This window comes from Peromyscus eremicus, chromosome 14 (assembly GCF_949786415.1).
Source record: "Peromyscus eremicus chromosome 14, PerEre_H2_v1, whole genome shotgun sequence".
NCBI classification, from domain to species: Eukaryota; Metazoa; Chordata; class Mammalia; order Rodentia; family Cricetidae; genus Peromyscus; species Peromyscus eremicus.
This window is the reverse complement of record NC_081430.1, coordinates 5,511,512-5,534,855: the sequence shown is the minus strand read 5'-3', so window position 1 is coordinate 5,534,855 and position 23,344 is coordinate 5,511,512. Positions and strand designations below refer to the sequence as shown.

Genomic DNA, 23,344 nt, shown 5'->3' with positions numbered 1-23,344 from the left:
TTTAAAAGCCCACACCAGGCCCAGTCTCAATATCTCTACCTCATCTTTTGGATCTGATGTAAGCTCTCAGTTACTGCTCCAGTGCCATGCCTGCCTGCCTGGTACCATACTTCTGCCATGATGATCATGGACTACCCTTCTGAAACTATAAGCAAGCCCCCAATTAAATGCTTTCTTTTATAAGTTGCCTTGGTCACGGTGTCTCTTCAGAGAAATAGAACAGTGACTAAGACACTGACTCTCCTACATTCTCCTTATTGTTAAAACAGTCTTTGGGCCGGGCGGTGGTGGCGCACGCCTTTAATCCCAGCACTCGGGAGGCAGAGCCAGGCGGATCTCTGTGAGTTCGAGGCCAGCCTGGGCTACCAAGTGAGTCCCAGGAAAGGCGCAAAGCTACACAGAGAAACCCTGTCTCGAAAAAACCAAAAAAAAAAAAAAAAAAAAAAAACCAGTCTTTGATAAAGATTATGAAATACCTGCCTTTTCCATGAGTTAAGACCAGTTAGTTCTCCTGCTTCTGTTTGCTGGCTGGACTACTTTTCCACTCTAGCAATATTCTCTCTTTAGCACATTCTCTTCAAGAGCCAACACAGTGTTATCTTTCATGAAGAAAGCTTTTCTTTTTAAAAATCTGTGCTGGGTAGTCTAATGTCAACTTGACACAAGTAAAATTATCTGAAAACAGGAAATTGAGAAAATGCCTCCATAAGATCCGACTGTAAATCATTAATTACTGATGTGTGAGAGCTCAGCCCATTGTGGGTGGTGCCATCCCTGGGCTGCTGGTCCTGGGTTCTCTAAGAAAAGATGCTGAGGAAGTCATGGGGAGCAAGTCACTAAGCAGCTCTAGATTCCTGCCCTGTTTGTGTTGACTTCCTTCAGTGATACGAATTATAAGCCACATAAACCCGTTCGTCTACATGATGCTTTGATGTTTCATTAACGCAAAAGTGACCTAACTAGGACACCCAATGTGCCTCCTTACACCCTTAACTTTAAAAAAGTCTAATATTTTTCATAATGTAAGGTATGGAGGAAGCCCTGAGTGAAGTCCTTGGTTTATGTGTACTTTTACATGGGTATAGCCTGGTGAGGATTCCAAGACCAACTGGCCCATGGGAAACTGGCCAAGCTATTACTCATATGGGTCAGGCTGAAGAGAAATGGCAAAAGCTTCTCTCAGGAGTCCAAGTATGAGTGTTTATGAGTGACTGATGAGTACGTGAAAAGGTTAACATTGAAGCTTCCTCCTCCCTGATGCCTACAGCCTATAGAGACTAGCCAACCATGCTCCATCCTGTACCTGCTGAGAGAGATTTCAAGTACCCTTGAAAAACAGCACCTGAATCCAGCTTCACTGGCCATGTATGTGTGTCTGTCTTTTCTTTACTCCCACACCACCAAGCCAGTGAAAGAAAAGAAACATATAACAATGAATGAGACTATGAATTTGAAAACGAGCAAGGATGGATATACAGGAGGGTTTGGGGGAAAGAAAGGGAAGAGGGGAAGAATGAAATTATATTATGATCTCAAACAATTTAAAAAAATTAAAGCTAAATGCATCCAACAAACTTGTCTATAGATCTCTACTTCTTAAGAACAAAGTGAAAAAAAATTTCCTTATTCTTTACTCAGTACTACAAAAACATGTGTATACTTATTTAAACTGTCTATTCCAATTCTTTCCTATATTCTATAGATAAAGACCCTACAGTTTTCAGTGAACACACCAAGAAGCTCCTACTAAGTGGTATATATCTTTTAGGTGTTTTTTCAGAAACAAGTTATTCCAACCCCAATTCTCATATATAACTTAGAAATGATGCAGTATGACAATTTCCCCTTTATTTTTATATTTCTATACACTTTTATTAACTGGATCATACAGTAGAAACTAAATATTTAACCATGAATAATCCACTTAGCAAAAAATAATGCAAATAATGTGCTAAAAATTAGTCTATCAGTCAAACTACATACAAAGACAGAAATTAGAGAATCTAAACATGACTAAAAATAAGTAAAAAGTAATTTTAAAATAGAGAATCCAGTACCAACTGTTCACAGGCTTTGAGGATGCAGACTCTGATGCCTGCCATCCTAGGCTTGGGATGATACTTAGTCTTATCCTATTAGAATTGATAAAACTGCACCTAAAGCTCGGGTAGCCGAAGAACTAAAGAGCCTTCCTTCCCATCCTGCTTCCCCAAGGTTGCAGTCTACAGCACATTGAAATGATGACCGGAGTTACCAGAAAGTCACACCATATAGTCTAACATAACAATGCCACCCATCACAGCCAAAGAAAAACCTGAATTAGTGTTCTTGCAAACACTCTAAATCTGCCCCTATAACACTAACACTGCACAATGCACCCCAGAGAGTTCACTAACAAACCACCACTGGGTTTAAAAGATGAAGAAAATCCACAGCCTCCTGAATGTCAGGTAATGAAAGGAATCAAGAGTAAAGAGAAGCAGCATAGCTGCTCCTCAGTTTTCATCCTGCAAGTGAGCATATCTAAACTATGCATACCAACTTCCATACAGCCCACCTACCACAGTATGCTTTGGACATCGGTTAAACTCCATAACCCATCACAAGCTTCATCCACCTGACATCACAGCCTCAACAAGTTACTCTGAGCTTCATAACTTCAAATACACTGAAATTAAGTAACTATATACAAGATCATCTAATTAAACAAAATAGGGCCAGTGAAATGCTTCAGTAAGTCCAAGTACTTGCTACCAAGCTTAGCAACCTGAGCTTGCTTCCTGGACCTACACTGTGGAGAAGGAAAAACTGACTATCAAGTTCCTCTTCGTCCAACACGTTACAGCATGCACACGTGCACACGTGCACACACACACAATAAATGTAATACAAGCTTCTAAGTCTAAAATGTTTAATCATGACATGCATCTTGCTTAGGAAATGGGTTTTAATCACTAGTTAACATGGTGATACTATAATTATGTGCAAGTTGTGGTTTCACATAGAGTACTATTTTCTTATTTCTCCTGTAAGTATTACCAAATTTACTGTTTTACAGTTTATTTTATTCTGACTAAAAACACTGAAATTGTATGAAAATATTTTGATTAAATTCTTGATTGAAAGCAAATTCATAGTCATCCTATTTACCTAGGCCCATTCTTAAAGCCTGAAAGTACTGGACTTCTACAAGTTTTCATTTTTAAAGGAAATTGAAGCAATCTACTAACAGTCATGTCTGGTGTCTCATATTTTCAAGTTCAATGGTACAAAAAAATCAAGTTACATGTAAAATTAGCAAAATGGGTCGGTTGACGGATTTGGCGGTGCATGCCTGTAACCCAAGCACTCCAGAGAACTATCAAATTTCAAACCTAGTCTGGGCTGCACAGAGTTCTAAGCCAGCCTCAATCACATCGGGGACTCTGCCAAATAAATAACCTGTTTTTCTTTTATCAGTATGAATCAGTATCAATCACAAATTTCCAGTTCCATATAGCTTTTCCTTTAGACTAAGGTAAGTAGTTTTTTTATAAACTTATTTCAAATCACCATGCATAAAATTCTAATTCAGAAATAAGAGAAGTTTGCCTAGATAAGATTACTTTTCACTCTTTCTTAAATCCATACTAATATACATTGAAAAAAGTAAAATCTAGCGAATCTGGGACTGAGCAACTTAAATTATTCCTAGAAAGCAGCAAATATAAAAGTGAAACCATACTCTGCACTTTGCCGGTCATTGCTAGGCACAGACACGACAGACCCCAAAGCAGCACAAATGGGAGAAGAGCAGGAGACGAGGCCAAACTCCACTCTGAGATGCTGCAGCCTTGTTGGTTCTTGTCAGAAAGAGCAGCCGGTAACCATTCCACTCACTGAGGAAGCTGTGGGGCAACAGCCCAGATCCCCAGATCGTGGGTCTCTCCTTGGATCCCATAGAATCAATCCACACCCTTTAAAGAGGACACAAGCTAGAACTTCCTAAGATGGTCAATGCATCAAAGGTTTAAACTGGCACCTGAAGACTACTCATCCAGTGTCCAATTATAATGCACCATGGGACTGGTGCACATGGTTTTTGGACTACTTCTGAACGTAGACCACCTGATACCATGAAGCAGTAAGTTTACGGCTATCAATCCTGCCCCCTACTCTAACCACAGTCCTTGCTCTTCATCCAATTTCCCACATTCCCTCCTTCCTAAAACTTCCCTTTAGGCTCACTCTGCTCCACGGTACAAACACTCCCACATTACCAAGAATTTCACTATCTTGCATAAGGAAAAGCTGCTTCCTCTGAAACCTTCTCCAAGACTGCTTATTCTTTCATTTGTCACTATTATCATAATTTGCACTTATCACTATCATCTCAACTTTAAATCACAAGCCATGAGCAGTTTCCTACAAATACACACACACACACACACACACACACACACACACACACACACACACACACAATATCCCTGCTCCTGGATAATTCTTGTTCATTAGGAAATACTTCAGGAAGGGAGAAGTAAGAAGGAACTTTAACATTCTACTACCAGACTATGCCACCTACAAACTGCATCCGATGAACTGAGGATGGGAACCATGGCATCACAATTTCCAATGTGCAGCACGGTTAAGGACACTGGCGGATTAAAAAATTTTCCAGGTGACTGCCATCTGCAATCACATAAAAACTACTGATTTCCAAACCTTTCACTGCACGTGGACACATAGGATCCAAAACTCTTTTTATCCCATATACTAGATAACCTGAGTCATCTCAAAATACACAAGGAGAATCCACCTCATACTCTATTTTTAATAAGCACTTCCACATCGGCCAACATGCACTACAACTCTACTTTAAGCACGGTAAAACTAGTCACCCCTTTCATGTTGTCTTCTTAAAAGGAAACGCAAAGATCCCCCATTTTACTCTCTAAGCCCTCTAGCTTGAAAAGTTAGTTATGCTGACTGCCCTACAGTCCACTGTCATTAAAAGTTCCCAATAGCTGGTTATCCTACTTTTCCTTTTTGTCCACTTCTATGGCATTCTGCTTTCTAGGCTGAACTCCAAGGTTCACCATTTCAAAGTCTCTCTTGCCAGTATCCTCATTTATCACTGGATGCTGGAACTGCTTGAACTTTCCCATGGTCACCAGATGCAATAAGGTTTATGAAGGCCTAGCCCTGAGTCTGCTCTGTTCACTGTGTGCCTGGTGGCATACAGGCAGTAGATCCTAAAACTCTGTGCTGACTAAGTACAAGCACAACCACAGACAGACCTGACAAAGCACTCTAAGGAAGGCTTGGGAACCAAGACTCTCTTCTTCCAACTCCCAGGGATATACCCTCATCATCTCACTGCCCTTCCTGAGAACATACCAGCTTCTGTGTACTTCCAGCCCACTTGTCCTCGAATTCTGAGTTAAATCAACTCAGTAAGGAACTACTTTTTCCTGAGCAGAAAGGTAACAATAAACAAGAACTACTTAAAATTAGATGAAGATTATCAAAGAAGACAATTAACAGCAACAGACTGGCTCATTTTTCTAAATTTAATGAAAATTCTCTCATACGCACATACACAAGAAAATAATACAAAAAGTGATTATTTAAAATAGAAACACTAGGGACTATGAAGATGGCTCAGGGAAACTGCTTGCTATACAAGCGTGAGAACCTGAATTCAGATCCCCAGGACCCACAGAAAAGGCTGGACATGGCAGGGTGTGTCTGTTCCCAGTACCAGAGATCAGACAGGCAGATCCTTGGGCCTTGCTGACCAGCCAGTCTAGCCTTATGGTGTGCTCTGGGTGCAGTGAGAGATATGGTCTCAAAAAACCAAAGAGAAGGGGTAGCTTAGTGGTAGAGTGCTCGCCTTGTATGCATCAGCCCCAAGTTGAATCCCCAGCACTACAAAAATAAACACCAAGGTGGAGAATACTAGAGGAAGATACCCAATGTTGAACTCTGACACACACACACACACACACACACACACACACACACTCACACACACACACACTCACACACTCACATGCACACACACACATACACACACTCACACATATGTGCGTGCACACACAATGAATGCACATACACATGTGCACACCAGAAAAATAACACTTTCAATACCTCTGTATTCAAGAAACATGAAATTTCTACACTTCTTTATTCATCAAGCAGCATAGAATTTTGAAAAAAACAATACAGTGTAATCAGTATTTTGTTACTTTCCAGTGGGACAGGCTACTTTTCCTACAAAAAAAAAAAAATCTTAAGGCATGTTTTGTATCTTCAATTAACTATCAACTTTTTAGCATGCAAAGAAACCCAAAACTTTAGAGCGAAAGAATATATTTTTTTTTCACTTCTGTGATAAAGAGGAAAACTTTTAAATCAAAATGGTTTTTAAAAATGACTCTAAAATATCATGTCAACATTTGTCTAGACATAAGTTTTTCTAAGTATTTATATGCTTTTTTCCATTAAACATACTTAATTTGGAACAAAAGGAGTTTCTATCAAACATCTTCTGGACATTTATTATAATAGTCTATTTTTTTCTCCACTAGACAATTAATAATTATGAGTTAAATTAATGTACTATCCAGTAATTAGACATCTTTTCATATCTTCAATGAATTCTATTTAATTGTACAGAATAGATTTCCTTTAATGTTAAATCAGACAATTTCATTTGTAATTTCACATGAATATTGTAGTAAGATATATTAGATATATTAAGTGAAAACATGTTATAAATTTGTATATGTATGAGCCCTTTTAAGAGCATAAACATGTCATAATATAATTTTTTGTGACTGCCTGCATGAAGAAATGAGACTTCTATATAACAACTCAAAGTTTAAACAGAAGCAATTTTCTGAATTAAAATGACATGATCTCTAAGTTATGATACTTCCTCACCTAAAATCAAAAAGAAAAGGAAAAAAAAGCTGGATTTTCATGAAGATTTTTTTTAAATGTTGTTAGGGTTTGGAGAGATGGCTCAAAGGTGAGAGCACATTGTGCTCCTACAGAGGACATGGGTTCCATTTCCTGAACCCACATGGCAAATCACAGTTCTCTATAATTTGTTCCAGGGACTCCAACAACCCTCCTCTGGAAGCTGGGGAACACTGGGGGCTTTCATAATGATCACGATGTAGTCCTTAATTGTGATGTATTTCTTAAAGTCAACAACAGAAGCCAATAATAAAGCTGTCCATGTGACCCTGGTAAGAAAAACTCTGTTTAAGTACAAATAAAGACGGCCTGAGCTATTCAGGGCCACTTGAGTGCAATCTACTTTGTCAGAATGTTTCCTTGCGCTGACACCCGTTCCCTGTCTCAGGACCTGAATCTGAGCCTAGGCTGGACCCCAGCAGAAAATTACTTCTGAATAGACAGGGTTTTGAGTCATTATGTTCTTTAGTGTCACGAAGAAATTGTTTTAATAGAGAAAAACACTATTCAATTATATTTTTCAAGGCAAGAAAGAAAACATCAAAAATGAAATTAAAATCTTGTCCATGTCTCTCTATCAGTTCCTACTCTATAATACTGTTCTCTTTAGATTTTCTCTGTGTAGTTCAAAAACTGTAATAAATATGTGATTTTGACCTAACACAGCACTGTTTAGCATTTCTAGTTAGGCATACTGCCTACTGTCTCCTTGTCTGTTCAACTTGGGCCACATTATGTTAGCTAAAGATCCTTCAAACATCAGAGTCATTCTCTGTCACCATTTAATTCTAACAATAGCTCAATTCCAAGAAAATTAACCTCAGATACTTTAGCATAACTAAACTCAGTTTGCACAACAACAAAGCTCCATTTACCAGTTGTGATGGTAAGAAAGTTGTGATGACTAAGAATGCCCCCACAGATACACAGATTTGAATGCTTGGTCACCAGGGAAGGTGTGGCCTTGTAGTAGTAGATGTAGCTTTGCTGGAGGAAATAAGTCACTGGGGTGGGTTTGAGGTTTCAGATGCTCAAGCTAGGCCTAGTGTCTCACCCTCTTCCTGTGGATCCATATGTAAAACTTCCAGTTCCTTCTCTAGCACCACGTCTGCCTGCATGCCATCATGCTTCCCACCGTGAAAATAATGGACTAAACCTCTGAACTCATAAAACAGTCCCAATTAAACATTTTCGTTTATAAAAGTTGTTGTGGTCATGGTGTCTCTTCATAGCAATAGAAACCCTAAGACACCAGTGTTCCTCTCTAAGTACACAAAACTTGTACCACAGCAGTTCATGGCACAAAGCAAAATAGAACATATTCACAAAGGACCTATGTTTGCCCTTCACCCATACAGACTATGACAATGCAGGATACTGGGGCTGAAGAGATGGCTCAGTGGTTAAGAGCATGAATTGCTATTGCAGAGGACTCTAGTTCAGTTCCCGGCACCCACTTTGGACAGCTCACAAACACCTGTAACTCCAGCTCCAGGGAAATCAGACACCTCTGGCCTCCAAAGCACAAGCACATACTCACACATATATACATTGTCTTAGTTAGGGTTACCATTACTGTGATTAAACACCAAGACTAAAAACAACTTGAGGAGAAAAGGGTTTATTTGGTTTACGCTTATGTATCATTGTTCATCACTGAAGGAAGTCAAGACAGGAACTCAAGCAGAACAGGAACCTGGAGGCAGAAACTGATGCAGAAGGCATGGAGGGGTGCTGCTTACTGGCTTGCCCCAATATTGGCTCAGCCTGCTTTATTACAGAACCCAGGACCACCAGCCCAGGGATGGTACAACGGGCAATGAAGAAAATGCCCTACAGGCTTGCCTACAGCCTTATCTTAAGGAGGCATTTTCTCAGCTGAGGCTCCCTCTGCTCTAATGACTCTAGCTTGTGTCATGTTGATATTAAACTATAAAAAATAATAAAAATAAATCTTAAAAAATACAGACTACTTCTGGCACTTCCAACTCTTAGTTGATACTTTCTTTTTTGTAATATCCGTTCAAAGGGAAATCACTTCTTTAATGGTAAGTGTTAGAATTCCTAGCCAGTCCCCCAGCTACATGACCAAGCCTGCGCTGTCCAAAGCCAGGCAAGATGCTTAGTCATCCAGGGCCTTACGTCCTACATAATCCACATGCTGTGTGATCACGTAATCTGCCCACAGTGGGCTCATGTAATCTGTGCACATGCATGGTATAGCTACATAAGCCTACATGCGCATGTGGGGGGGGGGGACCTATAAAAGCGGGTCCCACCTATTCCTTCCCTCTCTTCCTGCACGGTCATTCCATAGGCCTGTGCACACCCCTTCTATTCCCTCCCTTAATAAACTCTTACAGTGGGTTTTGTTGTGCCTCATGGCTTCTCTCACACGGTAAACAGAGCCATTTAACAAATAACAGTAAGTGGAAAAAGTAGAGACTTCCCTTCTGAAGCACAGGTGAGTCCCCTAACTTGCCACCGACCCCATCCCTGGGCACCAGCCACTCCGGGGAAGACCTGCCCAACTTGGCCCCAGGTTCTGGGCACCGGGCAGTTTCCCTTCCCGGCAGGTGCCCTTCTAGCCCCACCTGGAAGGATCCCCTTCTCCAAGACCCCTGGCGGACCCTGCGGTCTCCACGCCCTGCCCCCACGCCCATCTGCCTGAGCCCCAAGCCTCTTCCTGAGACTTAGAGGCCGGCCCCCAGCTGCCATCTTGCCCCGGACTTCCCTTCTGAAGCACAGCACAGCACAGCACAGGAGAGAGAGAGAGAGAGAGAGAGAGAGAGAGAGAGAGAGAGAGAGAGAGAGAGAGGGAGAGAGGGAGGAGAGAGCACCCATCCTCCCCCGGACTTCCCTTCTGAACAAGAGCTCCCATCCTGCCCCGGACTTCCAATTTGGACAAGAGAGCTCCCATCTGGACAAGAGAGAGAGACTTCCTGAATCTGTCAGCTCTGTCTGAACCAAGTGTGCGGATAAGGCCAAGAACGAACCACAAGGAGATGGGCAGACGTCAAGGCAGAAACACATACAACAAAATGAATAGCAATACACCATCACCAGGCCTTAGCCCTCCTCCAACACCTAGACCTGAACATCAAAAATTGGAAGAAGCAGAAGACAATAGCCTTATGAATGTCATCATGAAGAAGCTAGAGGCTCGTGTAGAGGAAAAGACAAAAAAATGTGAAGAACGTTGTAAACAACTAGAGGAAAGGGCAAACAAATTAGAAGAAATCAATAGTCCTGGAAGAGAACAATAAAATACTGAAAGAAAATCAAGAAAAATCAATGAAACAAATGAAGGAAACAGTCCAAGACCTGAAAAGGGAAATAGAAAAAATGAAGAAGACACAAACAGAGGGAATGCTGGAAATAGAAAATCTGAGAAAACGATTGGGAACTTCAGATGCAAGTATAAACAACAGAATGCAAGAGATGGAAGAGAGAATCTCTAGCGTTGAAGATACAATAGAAGAAATAGATTCATCAGTCAAAGAAAACACTAAAGTCAACAAAGTCATGAACCAAAATGTCCAAGAAATTTGGGACACCATGAAAAGACCAAACCTACGAATAATAGGGGTAGAAGAAGGAGAAGAATACCAACTCAAGGGCACAGAAAATATATTCAACAAGATCATAGAAGAAAACTTTCCCAACTTAAAGAAGGAAATGCCTATGAAGATACAGGAAGCCTATAGAACACCAAACAGACTAGACCCCCAAAAAAAGTCCCCTCGCCACATAATAAGTGGAAAAAGTAAAGTAAGATTGGCACTGTGCAACCTAACACTGATGCCCCTCATTTCTTTCTTAGATAACAGGTAGACTTTAACACAGCAATGAGCTACTATTAGCTCAGGACCTTTGCTAGCTTTTAACTACATCTAACTCTGAGAACCCTTTAATGAGTAAGTTACATTAACAACTATACTCTAGAGAAACAGAGAAAGAAACAAAAAAAAAACAAAAAAACAAAAGGACACAGAAATGGTCAAGTCACAGAATGAGAGAATGAACTAAGCCTGATTTTAAACTCAAGGTATATTTTAGACAATTATTTTGCAGACTGCCAAGCACTTTCATTTGTTTAATAGGGGACAGGTATATCTCTGAGATACAATAAATCTGAATAATCAAAAGTAATTTAGCAAGACTGAAATTTTCAATTAATTATAGGAAAAAATAGAAGTAAACAAGTTGGCATCTTAAACTCCTTGATACTTTTTAAGAATCTTACCAAGAATTTTCAGGTATCAAGGTAACTTTCGGGGTGTGCTCTAGAGCTAGGGAAGTTCAACATACGCTTCCTTTACAAGACCAGAACAAAGACAGCAAGTCAATGACCCTAACTTAAAAACCAGTGGGCTTCACCTAACTCAGAGATGGGTCTTTTTCATCAGGAAGAGTCGTGCAAAGAAATTACACTGAACTGCACCATTTAAGAAAAACATAGATGGACAGGCAGTGGTGGTGCACGCCTTTAATCTCAGCACCTGGGAGGCAGTGGCAGGCAGATCTCTGTGAGTTCGAGGCTAGCTTGGTCTATAGAGTGAGATCCAGGACAGGCACCAAAACGACATAGAGAAACCCTGTCTCAAAAAAAGAAAGAAAAAAGAAAAATATAAAAACTATTTTATTTTATTTTTTCAGCTTGCAAATAAACATGAAAAACATTTCTACACTCAATCAAATAAGTGTAACACAAAATATAAAAATTATGGATGTTAAATATTCTGTGGAGCCTTTTCAGTTTATTTGAGGGGAAGAAAAGGGTGAAGGCTGGGGAGAAAATTCCAAGAGAACACTATAGGCCTTAAATCATGGAGGAAAAAGAGAAGCAGGGGTGTTGCGAGGAGGGGTGAGCAGCACACACAGGGACAAGTTAAGAAGCAGATATGGATTCCCACAAGAGACTTGATACTGTGTAGAAAGTTACTGTAACAGAAACACCGGGCTCCCTGAGAACAAAAACCACTTTACTATTACATGAGCCTGCCTGGACATCTGCTGTATAAAGAGACTGAAATTATTTATATGTTTAAATATCCACAATTTCTATTTACATAAGCAAATATTTACAGTAACTTGGCCCTTCATATCGTGCATATTGAAGGGGTTTATTTTACGGCTCCTCACCTTTAATGAGTTGTAAAATACTCACTGACCTGACTTTCTAAGACTTCTACTCAGTTGTCTGGAATTACTTTACATGAACTGTGTCAAGCAGACAGGAGCCACAGCAGCTCTATCAGAACACCGCACGACAAGGACACTTTTAGAGTGTAATGAGAGTGAGTGTACTGTAATTTTCTCTTTCCTTTCATAAAAGCATGTGGGGACCAAAGAAACACAACTGTTAACTAAATTTTCTGATTCTGACTGATTTATATTATACAGGTGTCATCCTTCTTGATTTCCTCTTGAAATTAAGTATAAATCTAATTCTTAAAATTCACACTAGAAACATAATGCCTAAGTTAAAAGTTACCTGGCTCCAAGAGGACAATGCTGTTCAGCATTTCAGTCTCTTCAATGACACACAGACAACACAGAAAACAACTCAACACAATAAATCCTAAGTTTAAGAAAGAAACCACTTGCTATTTATATCCAAAGAAATAATCACAAAGCATAGTATTTACTCAGTGTCAGTTCTAAACAGAACTTAGCATATATTACTTCACTTAATACTCATCAGAAACCTATGGGATAAGCACTATGAATGAGTTTTATAACTCATTCTGAGAAAACTGCAGTTCAGAAAGGCTAAGTACTTCACCAAGGTCAAGAAATGTTTAGAATGACAAAAATTATATTCACACTCAAATAACCTGGTGCCAGCCATCCTCCTAACCAAAATACACACACTTCTTAAGAAGGTCAATTTGTGATATGAAGAGTATCTTTCACTCCTAACCAAAGCACACACACTTTATGATATGCAGAGAGCATCTTAGCTACTTTCCAATTGTTGTGACAAAACTTATGGCCAACGCAACTTATAGCAGAAAGTGTTTAATCTGGTTTATGGTGTCGGGGGGCTAGAGTCCATGATGGCTTATTCAGTGAGATCTTCTCATCCACGTCATTTCCCCTGCAAACACCCAAGTCCATCAGACTGAGAAAGGCAAGGTGTCAGGAATAGCTGAGAGCTTGTATTTGGAACCACAAACAGGAGGCAGAGAGCACAATGGAATGGTGCAAGTCTTTTTGAACCCTTAAAGTCCACCCCCAGCGACACACCTCCTCTAACTTTCACTTCCTAATCCTTTCCAAACTTTCCCATTAACTGGGGACCAAGCGTTCAAACATATGAGCCTATGAAAGCCATTCTCATTCAGACCACCACAAAGCATTAGAGGACCTATACAAACATAATCTAAGTCCATAAACATTCCAAAGTTTTACATGAGACTTAATTATTTAACTTTCTAAGCTATTGGACATTCATGGGGGGAGTGGGTTTCCTCAATTATAAAATAAAATTTAACAAGCCATAAAATATTCTCAAAGCTTATTCATTTTTCTAAAACCTGTATGTAATTAATATGCACTAATTAATGCTAATAATTTCTAGCTATTATTTAGTTCTGTACCTTTTATGTATTCTATTTTTATTTATATTTTTATATTTATATTAATTCTTTATATTTTCCCCAACCTCTCTCTAGCCAAGTTCCTTCTAACAGGATCAGACTATTGCAGTATTTTGTGTTGAACACTTCAGGAAAAAAAAAAAGCAAGCAAGCAAGCAAGAAAAGGTAACACATAAAAACACTGATCATTCTACAACAGTTGCAGTCTGGTTAAACATCAGTGCTGTTTGTTATGAGAAAAAAAGCATATCTCAAGTTCAGAAACAGAAATCAAGAACAAACTACAAAGTACCTTATGGCTTGTAGAAACACTGGGTAACGTACATCATGACATCTTGAAGTCACATCATTACCCTATAAAATTTATGTAATAATTGAAACATACTGAAATTCTGTCTCACAGTTCTCTCTTCCACTTCAATCCATTTTAAAACCTGCAAGCCTCAAGAGATGGTGACCTGAAAGGCCGTTTTTTGCATATGTTTGTTGTCAAATAACAACAATAAGAAAACTTAAAAACATACAATGCAAAGGGTTACATATCTATCTTCTTCCGAACCACAAGCAGGCTAAAAATAGTCTCAATGTTCCAGGAACGAAAGCAGATAAAACAGCAATATCCAAGGACTTCTCAAAAATATGAGGGTAATGTCAAAGAGTCAAGATTCACCTTAGGGTTTTCAGAAATGCACGAGACTGAAATGTCTCAGGAAACAGTTATAAAGTCAGCAATAATGAGCTATGTCAGTTGGCACATACTGGCTTCTGCTACTACAGAATATGCTATGGAGATCATCACGTTAGCTTCACCAGCTGAACAGAGTAGAAACAGATTATCAACAGCAAACTCTCCTGGTACACAGTACTCTGTAAACAATGGGTGAATAGATGGACAAAACAGCCCAGCAGTGCTCTGTATAACTAAGAAGCACTATAATCCAGAGACTCTGATAACACCTGCACATTTTAGAAATGTGCCCTGCCCCTAAATTTCTAACTCTAAAATCAATGATTATTTTTATTTATACATACTCGTAAACATAGCATTAAAAATCATCAAACTGAAGCATTCAATGAAGTCATGAAAATCAGCCTTTTTGTACTTTTCTAAACAAAGCCTTTACAGATGTATCTAGATCAGCAATAAAAATTTTAGGAACTCATGAAATCAGAATACCATGTAGTCAGAGAAACAAGATAAAAAATCTACCTCGTCAAATTCATAGTTTATTAAATAACCTGTTAAGATTTTTTTCTCTGTCCAAAAAACAAAGACATTTACATTCCTAACTGAAACCCTCCTTGCTCAACCGTTTGTTTCTTTTCTTCTTTCTTTTTCTCACTCTTTTTTATTCGGGGGAGGCAGAGGTAGGTAATCCAAGTCTCTAGAAACATAGTGTTCAGGCCATGGACTTAACTATTTAAGATTTCTAAGACAAATAAGAGCCAATCATTAAAAGTAATTATTGTGACATCTTAAGTTTATTGTACACAATCTTATCTAAGTTATTGTCCACTCATTAATTATTCTTGAGGGGATGTTTAATATTTATTCTGTCAACACATACTTTAGCATGAAGCACCCAATTTAAAGTTCTGTTTAGACTACAGGGACACCACTTTGATCATCAGTCTCAAGGACTCACAGTAGTAGGAAAATAATGAACATACAAACAAACAAACAAACAAACAAATGAACGAAAGTACGTGGAGATCAGACCAGGGTGCAAGTATCATTTTCACTAGGGTAATGAGATTTGGCAGTCTATCAGTAAAATGTGATAAGGCTACTCAAGAGTCTTTAGAAAAACAAAAAACAGACTCAAAGGCCTGACAGGGTTAGTTTAGTGACAGACAGCAGCCACTAAAAAAACAAACAAAGATTCACAGAAGTCCTCTCTTTAGAGCACCTGCAGCAGTAAAGAAGACAGGACACACCCCAGCTGTAAGATGCTGAATCAGAGCATCCAAATGCACTAACAGCTTCCCCTGGAGTTGGATGGGTAAGTCAAGTCATACTCTACTTTGAACCACATTCTCCAACCTCTCTTCTCTTGATTTCACTCTTTAATAAGATTCCTTGTTTCATTCTGACAAAAGAATTTAAGGCTTCAGTTTCGATGGCCCAAGTGGCACAGAACTCAACTGAGCCCTGACAGTGAGGCTTCTGAGCACAAGTTTCTAGTGTGACTCACATCACCAGATCTTACTCGAATTCTTCTAACACAGGGTAGCCATACTCTCATTTGGTAAACAAGTCTACCTTCAATACAATTTGAACTAAAGCCTTATAAATATTATCTACAACACCCAGTTTCAGTTTTCTTTTTATGAATTTACCAAGGTATTATTATCTCAGTTTTACTCAGAAGGAAACTAATGCTTACAAAGTTCAAAGGACTACTTCAGGATCCCATCTTAAACAGGGAATTGTGACTCATCCCTTATAATGCTCATACAGGTTAATTTGCTTGTTGCCTCACTCCTGTAATAATATTAGTAACAGACTTACGTATACATTACCATTATTCCAACATATGCATTTGCTCAATTACAACCATTTGTTAAAAGTTTAAAATGATTTAAAAGCTATCATTTGCTTCAATTCAAAGTTCCCTCTTCTAAGTATTTAAGACAATATTATCAAAATAAAACTTGACTCTGAAATTTAAAGTTAATTCTAGAGTACTGTCAAGTGAGAAATACATGACAGTTTGTGAAACCACAAAATTTCAAGACACAGTTTTTTAAAGCCATAATCGGAGAAGTTTGCTCAGAAAAGAAATCTGTGAAATGGCTTATCTTTTCCATCAAATGGCTCATTAGTGGCCAGCACAGGGAAACCTGAAGGACAGAACCTAGTTTCCTCCCTTCTAGCTCATGCTCCCTAGTTTTCACTGCTGCTTAGTTAACTCGCCGTGTTGATTCCGCCTATCGCAATCTACTTCACATATCCCCTCAAGACTTTTACTGTGCACTAGAAATGACACAAATCCTCAGCAAGCATGAGGACTACACACAGCAGGAGGATTAAATTAGAACACAGCACCTTTATTATCTGCGAAAGTATGCAGGTAGTGTTACATTAAGAAACATACAGCAAAACTTCCTGCAATGACCATGTATGTATAAAGGTCTGAAAACTCTTGAAACTTATTTCCTACTCCCTGACATTTCTTTCCCCAAAATAAACTATAGGAAAGTTTGTAAATATGTAGCAAGTAATGTTGCATGCTTCTCATCATAATGTAATAATATACCAATTACACAATCCTTTATAAATTTGTGTGGGAATTGATCATCAAACTTTGGGGTGTAAGGTCAGGGATGGAGCACTTACATAACATGCAAAAGGCTTGTTTAGGGTTGTAAGTGTTAACTAAATTGCTTTTGTTTGCAATAGTATCACCTCTGTGTAGACAGGAGGCATGTGACACAGATCTATAACCCCAACTCAAAAGGCTAAGATTGAAGGATCCAAAGTCTAAGGCCAACTTGTGCTACATGCTAAGACCCTATTGCAACAGAAAGGAATTAGAAAAAGAGAATATAGGCATGGTGGATTAAAAATAATCACTTTATGTTAATGTCCAACCTCTGAAAACGTGTAAAAAATACAAAAGTCAAGTCCCTTAAAATTCTTGAAAATATATATATCATTATTATTTTCCAATTAAAAGTAAACCTTAAGGGTTTTTTTTTTGGTGTGTGTGCGTGTGTGTGTGTGTGTGTGTGTGTGTGTGTGTGTGTGTGTTTGTGTGTGCACATGATGGAGGAAAATATGCCTACCATAGTATACTCTGGAGATCCAAGAACAACTTTGTAAAATCAGTTCTCTTTGCCCACCTTCACATGAGGTCTAGGGATTAAACTCAGGTCAACAAGCTTGTATGGCAAATGCCTTTATGTGCTGAGCCATCTCACAGGCTCCAAATAAAAGTTCAGGGATGGGGAGTTCAGATCCCCTGCACCAGCATAGAAGATAGACCTAGCAGCACAAATCTGGTGTCTGTCACTCCTCTGCTGGGGGCAATGGACACAGGCAGATACAGGGGCTCACTGGCCAGCTAGCCTAGCAGAATCAGTGGGGTCCAGGTTCAGAGAGATTCTCTCATATGTAAGGCAGAGAGCACTAGAGAAAGACACCCTTCCAAAACCCCTGGCTTCCACTTGCACAGGCAAGCACACACATTATGTGCACATGCCCACACACGCATGCATGTATGCATACAAAAGCACATGTGCATGCAATAAATAAGATAAATAAATTTTAAAGATAGAAAACTCATAGAATGGTAAAACATATTTGCAACCATCATTCTGGTAAGGAGCTACAGTTTAAAACATAAGAATTCAAACAATTTAAGAAAACCCATTTTAATAATGATCAAAGAACATGAAAGACCTACTATGGCCAACATGGAAATGAAAAACTGTTCACCATTGGAAAAATGCAAATTAAAGCTACAATGAGATATTACTTCATATCTACCTGTTAAAATAGCTACTATCGAGCCGGGCGGTGGTGGCGCACTTGGGAGGCAGAGCCAGGCAGATCTCTGTGAGTTCGAGGCCAGCCTGATCTATAGAGCAAGATCCAGGACAGGCTCCAAAGCTACACAGAGAAATCCTGTCTTGAAAAACCAAAAAGAAAAAAAAAAACTATTATCAAAACAATCAAGGATACCAACAGCAGCATGGAAGCCAGTACAGCTGCCAAGGAATAGGACACACGGCCACTCTTCAAAAACAAAGCAGAATTACTACAGCACCTGCAGTTCACATCTAAAGAACTTTATGTCAAAGGGATATGTGCGCTGTGTGTGTGTGACCACACTGTTCACAGCATCCAGACAGGTAATCAACTTAAGCGTCTATCAGGATGAATAGAGGGATCGTTTACTACAAGACGGTGAACATGCAAGACACTATGCTAAACGAATTAAACCAAGCAAGGAAAGAAGTGCTTCAAAATCTCACATAGAGACCACAAAATAAACTCACAGGAAGAGTGACCATTACCAGAGTTCATCCAGTAGACATGGCAATGGTTGGTCAAAGGCTACAAAGTTTCAAATAGGGAGAAGTTTTGAGGTGAGTGGCTTAATCCCAGCTCTCCAGAGGCAGAGGCAGGGAGACAGATTTCTGAGTTCAAGGCCAGCCTGGTCTACATAGTGAGTTCCAGGTCAGACAGGGCTATGCAGTCTGCACAATGAGACCCTGTCTCAACAAAACAAAACAAAACAAAGTAATATTCAGCTTAGCTCTTTTAAACATGCCAAACAAGGAAAGTATACACCAGCAAACCAGGGTCATTCCAGTGAAAATCTTCCACGCCCTTTGTAAAGTCCTTTTCACACCTCTTCACATGCCTTGAATACCAGTAAGCCTCCAAAGTTCTTGTTCTGGTTAGCAGCCTTTACAATGTCATTAATTAATAATTAAAGAAGCAGCTCATATAGTTTTAGGATTAATCGATCCCAAGAGTATTTCCACCATGAATACACTAATCAATAAAATCCAGCCATATTTTACGTAGTCCTTACAGGCAAGTATATGTGTGCAGTCATGTACTTAAAGGCCCTTCCTTGATGTGCAACCATCCACTCAGTCTCACAGCCTCAGCACATGAAACACGAGCATTTCTGGAAGTCTCCATGGTCACATAACTTTGCCATAGGCTATAACTGTATCACTTTCTTCCTGAGTCAATCACCCATGGAAAGCAATAAGCAGCCCTCCAGAGAGGAAACTGATTTCATTTTCTTTGAGCAAGCAGCCTCCTAATTTATCTGAACCACAAAGCCTTTTCATTCTTTAACAAGCTGGGACTTCTAAAAGTCCTACCATTAAGGCCTTTTCCACCTATTTTGTATCTGTTAACCTTGAAGTAAAACACTACTTTATTTAAAGTTCACTTAGTGTCCCACATCCACACGCGCGCGGCACTCTCTGTCTCTCACTCTCTGAGAGTTGTGGTGTCTGTGTTTGAGGCTGGCCTCATGCGGCCCAGACTGGCTTCAGAACCACTCGCTGGTCTTGCCCTCTAGTCTCCAGGTCTCAAGTGCTGGAACGCAGGTCTGAACCATCTCGCCTTCATTATCTGTACATTCACAGAAACGACAACTGACTGACACTGACAACTGACCACACAGTCCTCCATCACCTACACCTTCCCTGAGCAGTCACAACCTGTGCTATACCTTCTCAAATAAAGAACACTTGAAAAGTTCACTAATGAAACTCAGCGATACTTAACAACATTTTAATACTGAGAAAATTCACACTAATTAAAACAAATTCTGACGTTAAAAACGTCCCTATTTTGAGATGTAAAGTTAACTATTAATAAGAAAAAGGCCAGAAAATATTAAGCAAATAATTTTCAAACATATCATGATAAATTTTTGCACGTTATAGGAGAAACATGGATGAAAATTAGTGTGAATTCTCTCAGTATTAAAATGTTGTTAAGTATCACTGAATTTCATAGTAAACTTTTCAAGTTTTCTTTATTTGAGAAGTTATACTGGGTTGTGACTCGGGAGTAGTTATGACCGCTCAGGTCTTAACAGGGACCAAGAGAGAGGAAGAAATCTTAACTGACATTAAAAAGGAGCTTCATCATCCCTGCTGGAAAATATGAATAAACACAAATACAAAACAAGTCTTTCAAATAATTCAACTGCATTCAAAAAATTTTAAAGCAAAAAACGAAGCCGAAAGTTAAAAATAAGAACTGCCTAACTAAGCCTATACTTCCAATTCACACTAATATCTGTTACAGGTTTCAAAGTTCAATGTACATATTAGTTTGCTTATTTGAGTAATTTTCTCTTTTGCCCTATTTAAAGTAGTTCTTAATGAATAACTCTCCCGTTCTCTCTTTTCTGAAGTTTCAATTAAGTATATAACTTGACAAATGTAAAACTGAATGGTTTCATATGAATGCTTATTACTGATCTTATGATCATTTATCTATGTAAGCCCACTTGGCTGTTTGTTTTTAATTAAGACCAACATAGTAACAATATCAGAAATGGAAACGGGGTGGGGGGTGGGGGAGGCAGGGATGGAGGGGAGAAGGGGAAGGGAGTAGAGAGGAAGGAGAGGGAAAAGAGGATTCTACATTGGGGAGACACAGCACAGAATTCTGAATGAGAGGACTTAAGTGTGACTCTCACTCTCTGGTTTTTAATCAAGGTATTCTCACCTCCTCAACCTGTTTTGTCAGGATGCTAATGGTGACAGTATCACCTACCTTAACTCTGTGTGCTGACCAGGGAGACGGCCTACTGCACCTGACTAGTAATAGCGTTAGGAGAACCTCCCATGATGCAGAGCAGCACTGTAGATTATATTGAGATCTAATATTAACTAAGACACCTCCCCTAAATCCCAAGACCTGCTGGCTGGGGTAACTCACCACTTGCAGACACATACACAAAGTCATTTGTATCTTTAAATGTTTCAAAATGGGACTGTTTACCAGGCTTAAAAAAAAAAAAAGCTAAGTTCAGCAAAAAGTCTCAAGTAATGAATTCTCTTCTATTCAACTGCTGACAACATCCAGACAAGGAAGTAAGAGGTTTTAAAATTGGTCAAGAAAGCTGAAAACTACTCACGGAAAGGCAGCTGCGGAAAGTGGTGGGTTCTGAACTGAGTCAGGAAACCAGATTTTTAGTTTCAACTCTTTCACTAACAATTGTTGACCTTGGACAAGTCTCTGGGCTTCAGTCAGCTTATCTATAAAATGTCTACTGAAAATCACAGATGAGATCAAAGTACAATTTAATCTGAGTTTTAGTTTAGAGAGGCAGCCCAAAGTCAGGCTTGATAAGTGCAGGAACTGCCCAACAGTGCAACACTGGCTCTGCCACTACCAAGCCTGTGTGCTGCACGTATGTACGTGTACATGTACACACACACACACACACACACACACACACACACACACTGCAACAAAGGACAGCTTACTACTGTCTCTGACCTGTTTAAAATACTGAAACATTAACTCATATAAAAATACATATGTTTAGAATGAATGCTCAGTCTATCGAAATCAAGACAGTTATGCTTGTATATATAAGCACAGTATTTTCGTAGTGAAAAGATCAAAACTCTAAAAAGTTTTATCAAGTGGACATTTCCTACTATACATTATAGACAATAGCGAAGTTATTAAAATAAGACAACTTCTTACTGAAATATCAGAATAAAGGAAACTGAATTGCTATTTGCTTTTTAAATATACAACTAATGACAACTTATGATACAATGATATTCTGTGACAATAAAAGTAACCAGAAATTTTTTTTTTTTTAATGTAGAACTGGGAAACATAAGGTGAACTTCCATCTCCTAAAAATGTATGGTTCATCAGTTAACAATCAACCAGTAGGGACTCCCCAGGAGCATCATATATGCCAGATTCTGGACACAGATGAAGTACTTAGCTTCTTAGCTAGACAAGTTCCAAAGACTTGGAAAGTCCAGTTTGTCCCATTGTGTCATCGCTTTTAACACGATAAAAGCCTCTCAGTCGTCTCAAATACTTTATTTCCTTTTTGGTGAGTGTAGGACTGCTTCCCAGTGATCATTAACACTGTTTATTCATCAGCTCACAAAAAAATGTCCAAACCAAGTCCCTAACATCAGGATCCTCACAGAACCTAAAGTGAGCAGGTTCACAAGCGTCAGCTGTCCACACCTGCACAGACCATTCACACAGCTCTGTCACCTCCGGTCATTAAACTAGTTGCACCGATAAAGTTCTTCTCCCTAAAGTATTGCCAGTGCAGGCAAACTCTACTTCTTCAAAGTCTGGCGTCTGCACTGGGCAGTGGGCACTAAGAAAAGGGAAACTGATTGGCTCATCATCGTTGCCCTACTTCCATTTCAGGTCAAATGAGAGAAACTGTTCCACAGAGAGAAGCAAGGGGGCCACCCGCACGTCAAGGAGGTGGATGACAGTCTGAACTTTGGGATCAGGAGACTGCAGGAACGTGACGGGATGTGGGGGCAGAGGAGGAGGGCGCGCGGCTCGCGAGGGTGGCTGGAGGAACCTGGCTCACTTCGCCGAGCAGGCAGAGGAGAGGCGGAAGGCAGAACGGAGCGCTCGGGCCGGCTGCCACCACGGCCAGGATGCTGCCCCAGCCGGGAGGGGAAGGGCCCCGCAGCCCGCGGACGGGGACGGGGGCCGGCAGCGGGACGCGGGGCCACGGCCGCCTCGGGGCAGCAGCGGGGCGCGGACACCGTGAAGGAGCGGCGGCCGGAGGAGGTGGAACTCTGCCGAGTCAGCACCGCGCCCACTCGCTGGCACTTGTGGGATCCCGGCGGGCGGCCGGGCCGGGCCGGGCCGCGGAGCAGGTCGGGCCCAGCGCCCGGAGCGGCGTCGGGGACGGGCTGGCGCCGGCCGCCCGCCCGCCCGCCCGGCAGGTAAACACTGGGCGCCGCTTACCTCTGTTAACATCATTACACCCCGGGGGAGTGAGGTCCTCCCTAGCCTCGCCGCATGGCAACAGCCGTAGCAGCAGCGGAAACTGCCCGGGCCGCCGCCAACGGTGGCAACTGCTGCTTCGGTCCTGTCCCGGGCGGCGGCTTTACTCGGCTTCGCTGGCTTCCCCCCGGCCCGGCTGCTCGCGACGGACGCGCCGCCATCTTGGAAGAGCGACGTCCGCGTCCCCCCGCGACGTGCGCTCCCATTGGCCGGCGCGCCGGGCGCGGGCGTCTTGTGACCGTCTCCATGGCGCCGGCGCGCGCAGGGACGGGGG

At 40.5% G+C, this 23,344-nt stretch overlaps 1 protein-coding gene across 3 annotated transcripts in view; it reads right to left on the bottom strand.

The window, feature by feature from the left end:
• Snx13 (sorting nexin 13) overlaps nt 1–23,227 on the bottom strand; it is a 100,522-nt gene extending 77,295 nt beyond the window's left edge. The window contains exon 1 of one of the 3 annotated variants that reach the window (XM_059279670.1): nt 23,032–23,227. In XM_059279670.1, coding sequence (XP_059135653.1) covers nt 23,032–23,046 — 15 coding nt within the window. In that variant the 5' untranslated portion in view covers nt 23,047–23,227. The remainder of the gene's footprint in view (nt 1–23,031) is intronic. The other 2 variants (XM_059279668.1, XM_059279669.1) reach the window with 2 other exon arrangements.
• Nucleotides 23,228–23,344: the final 117 nt, after the last annotated feature.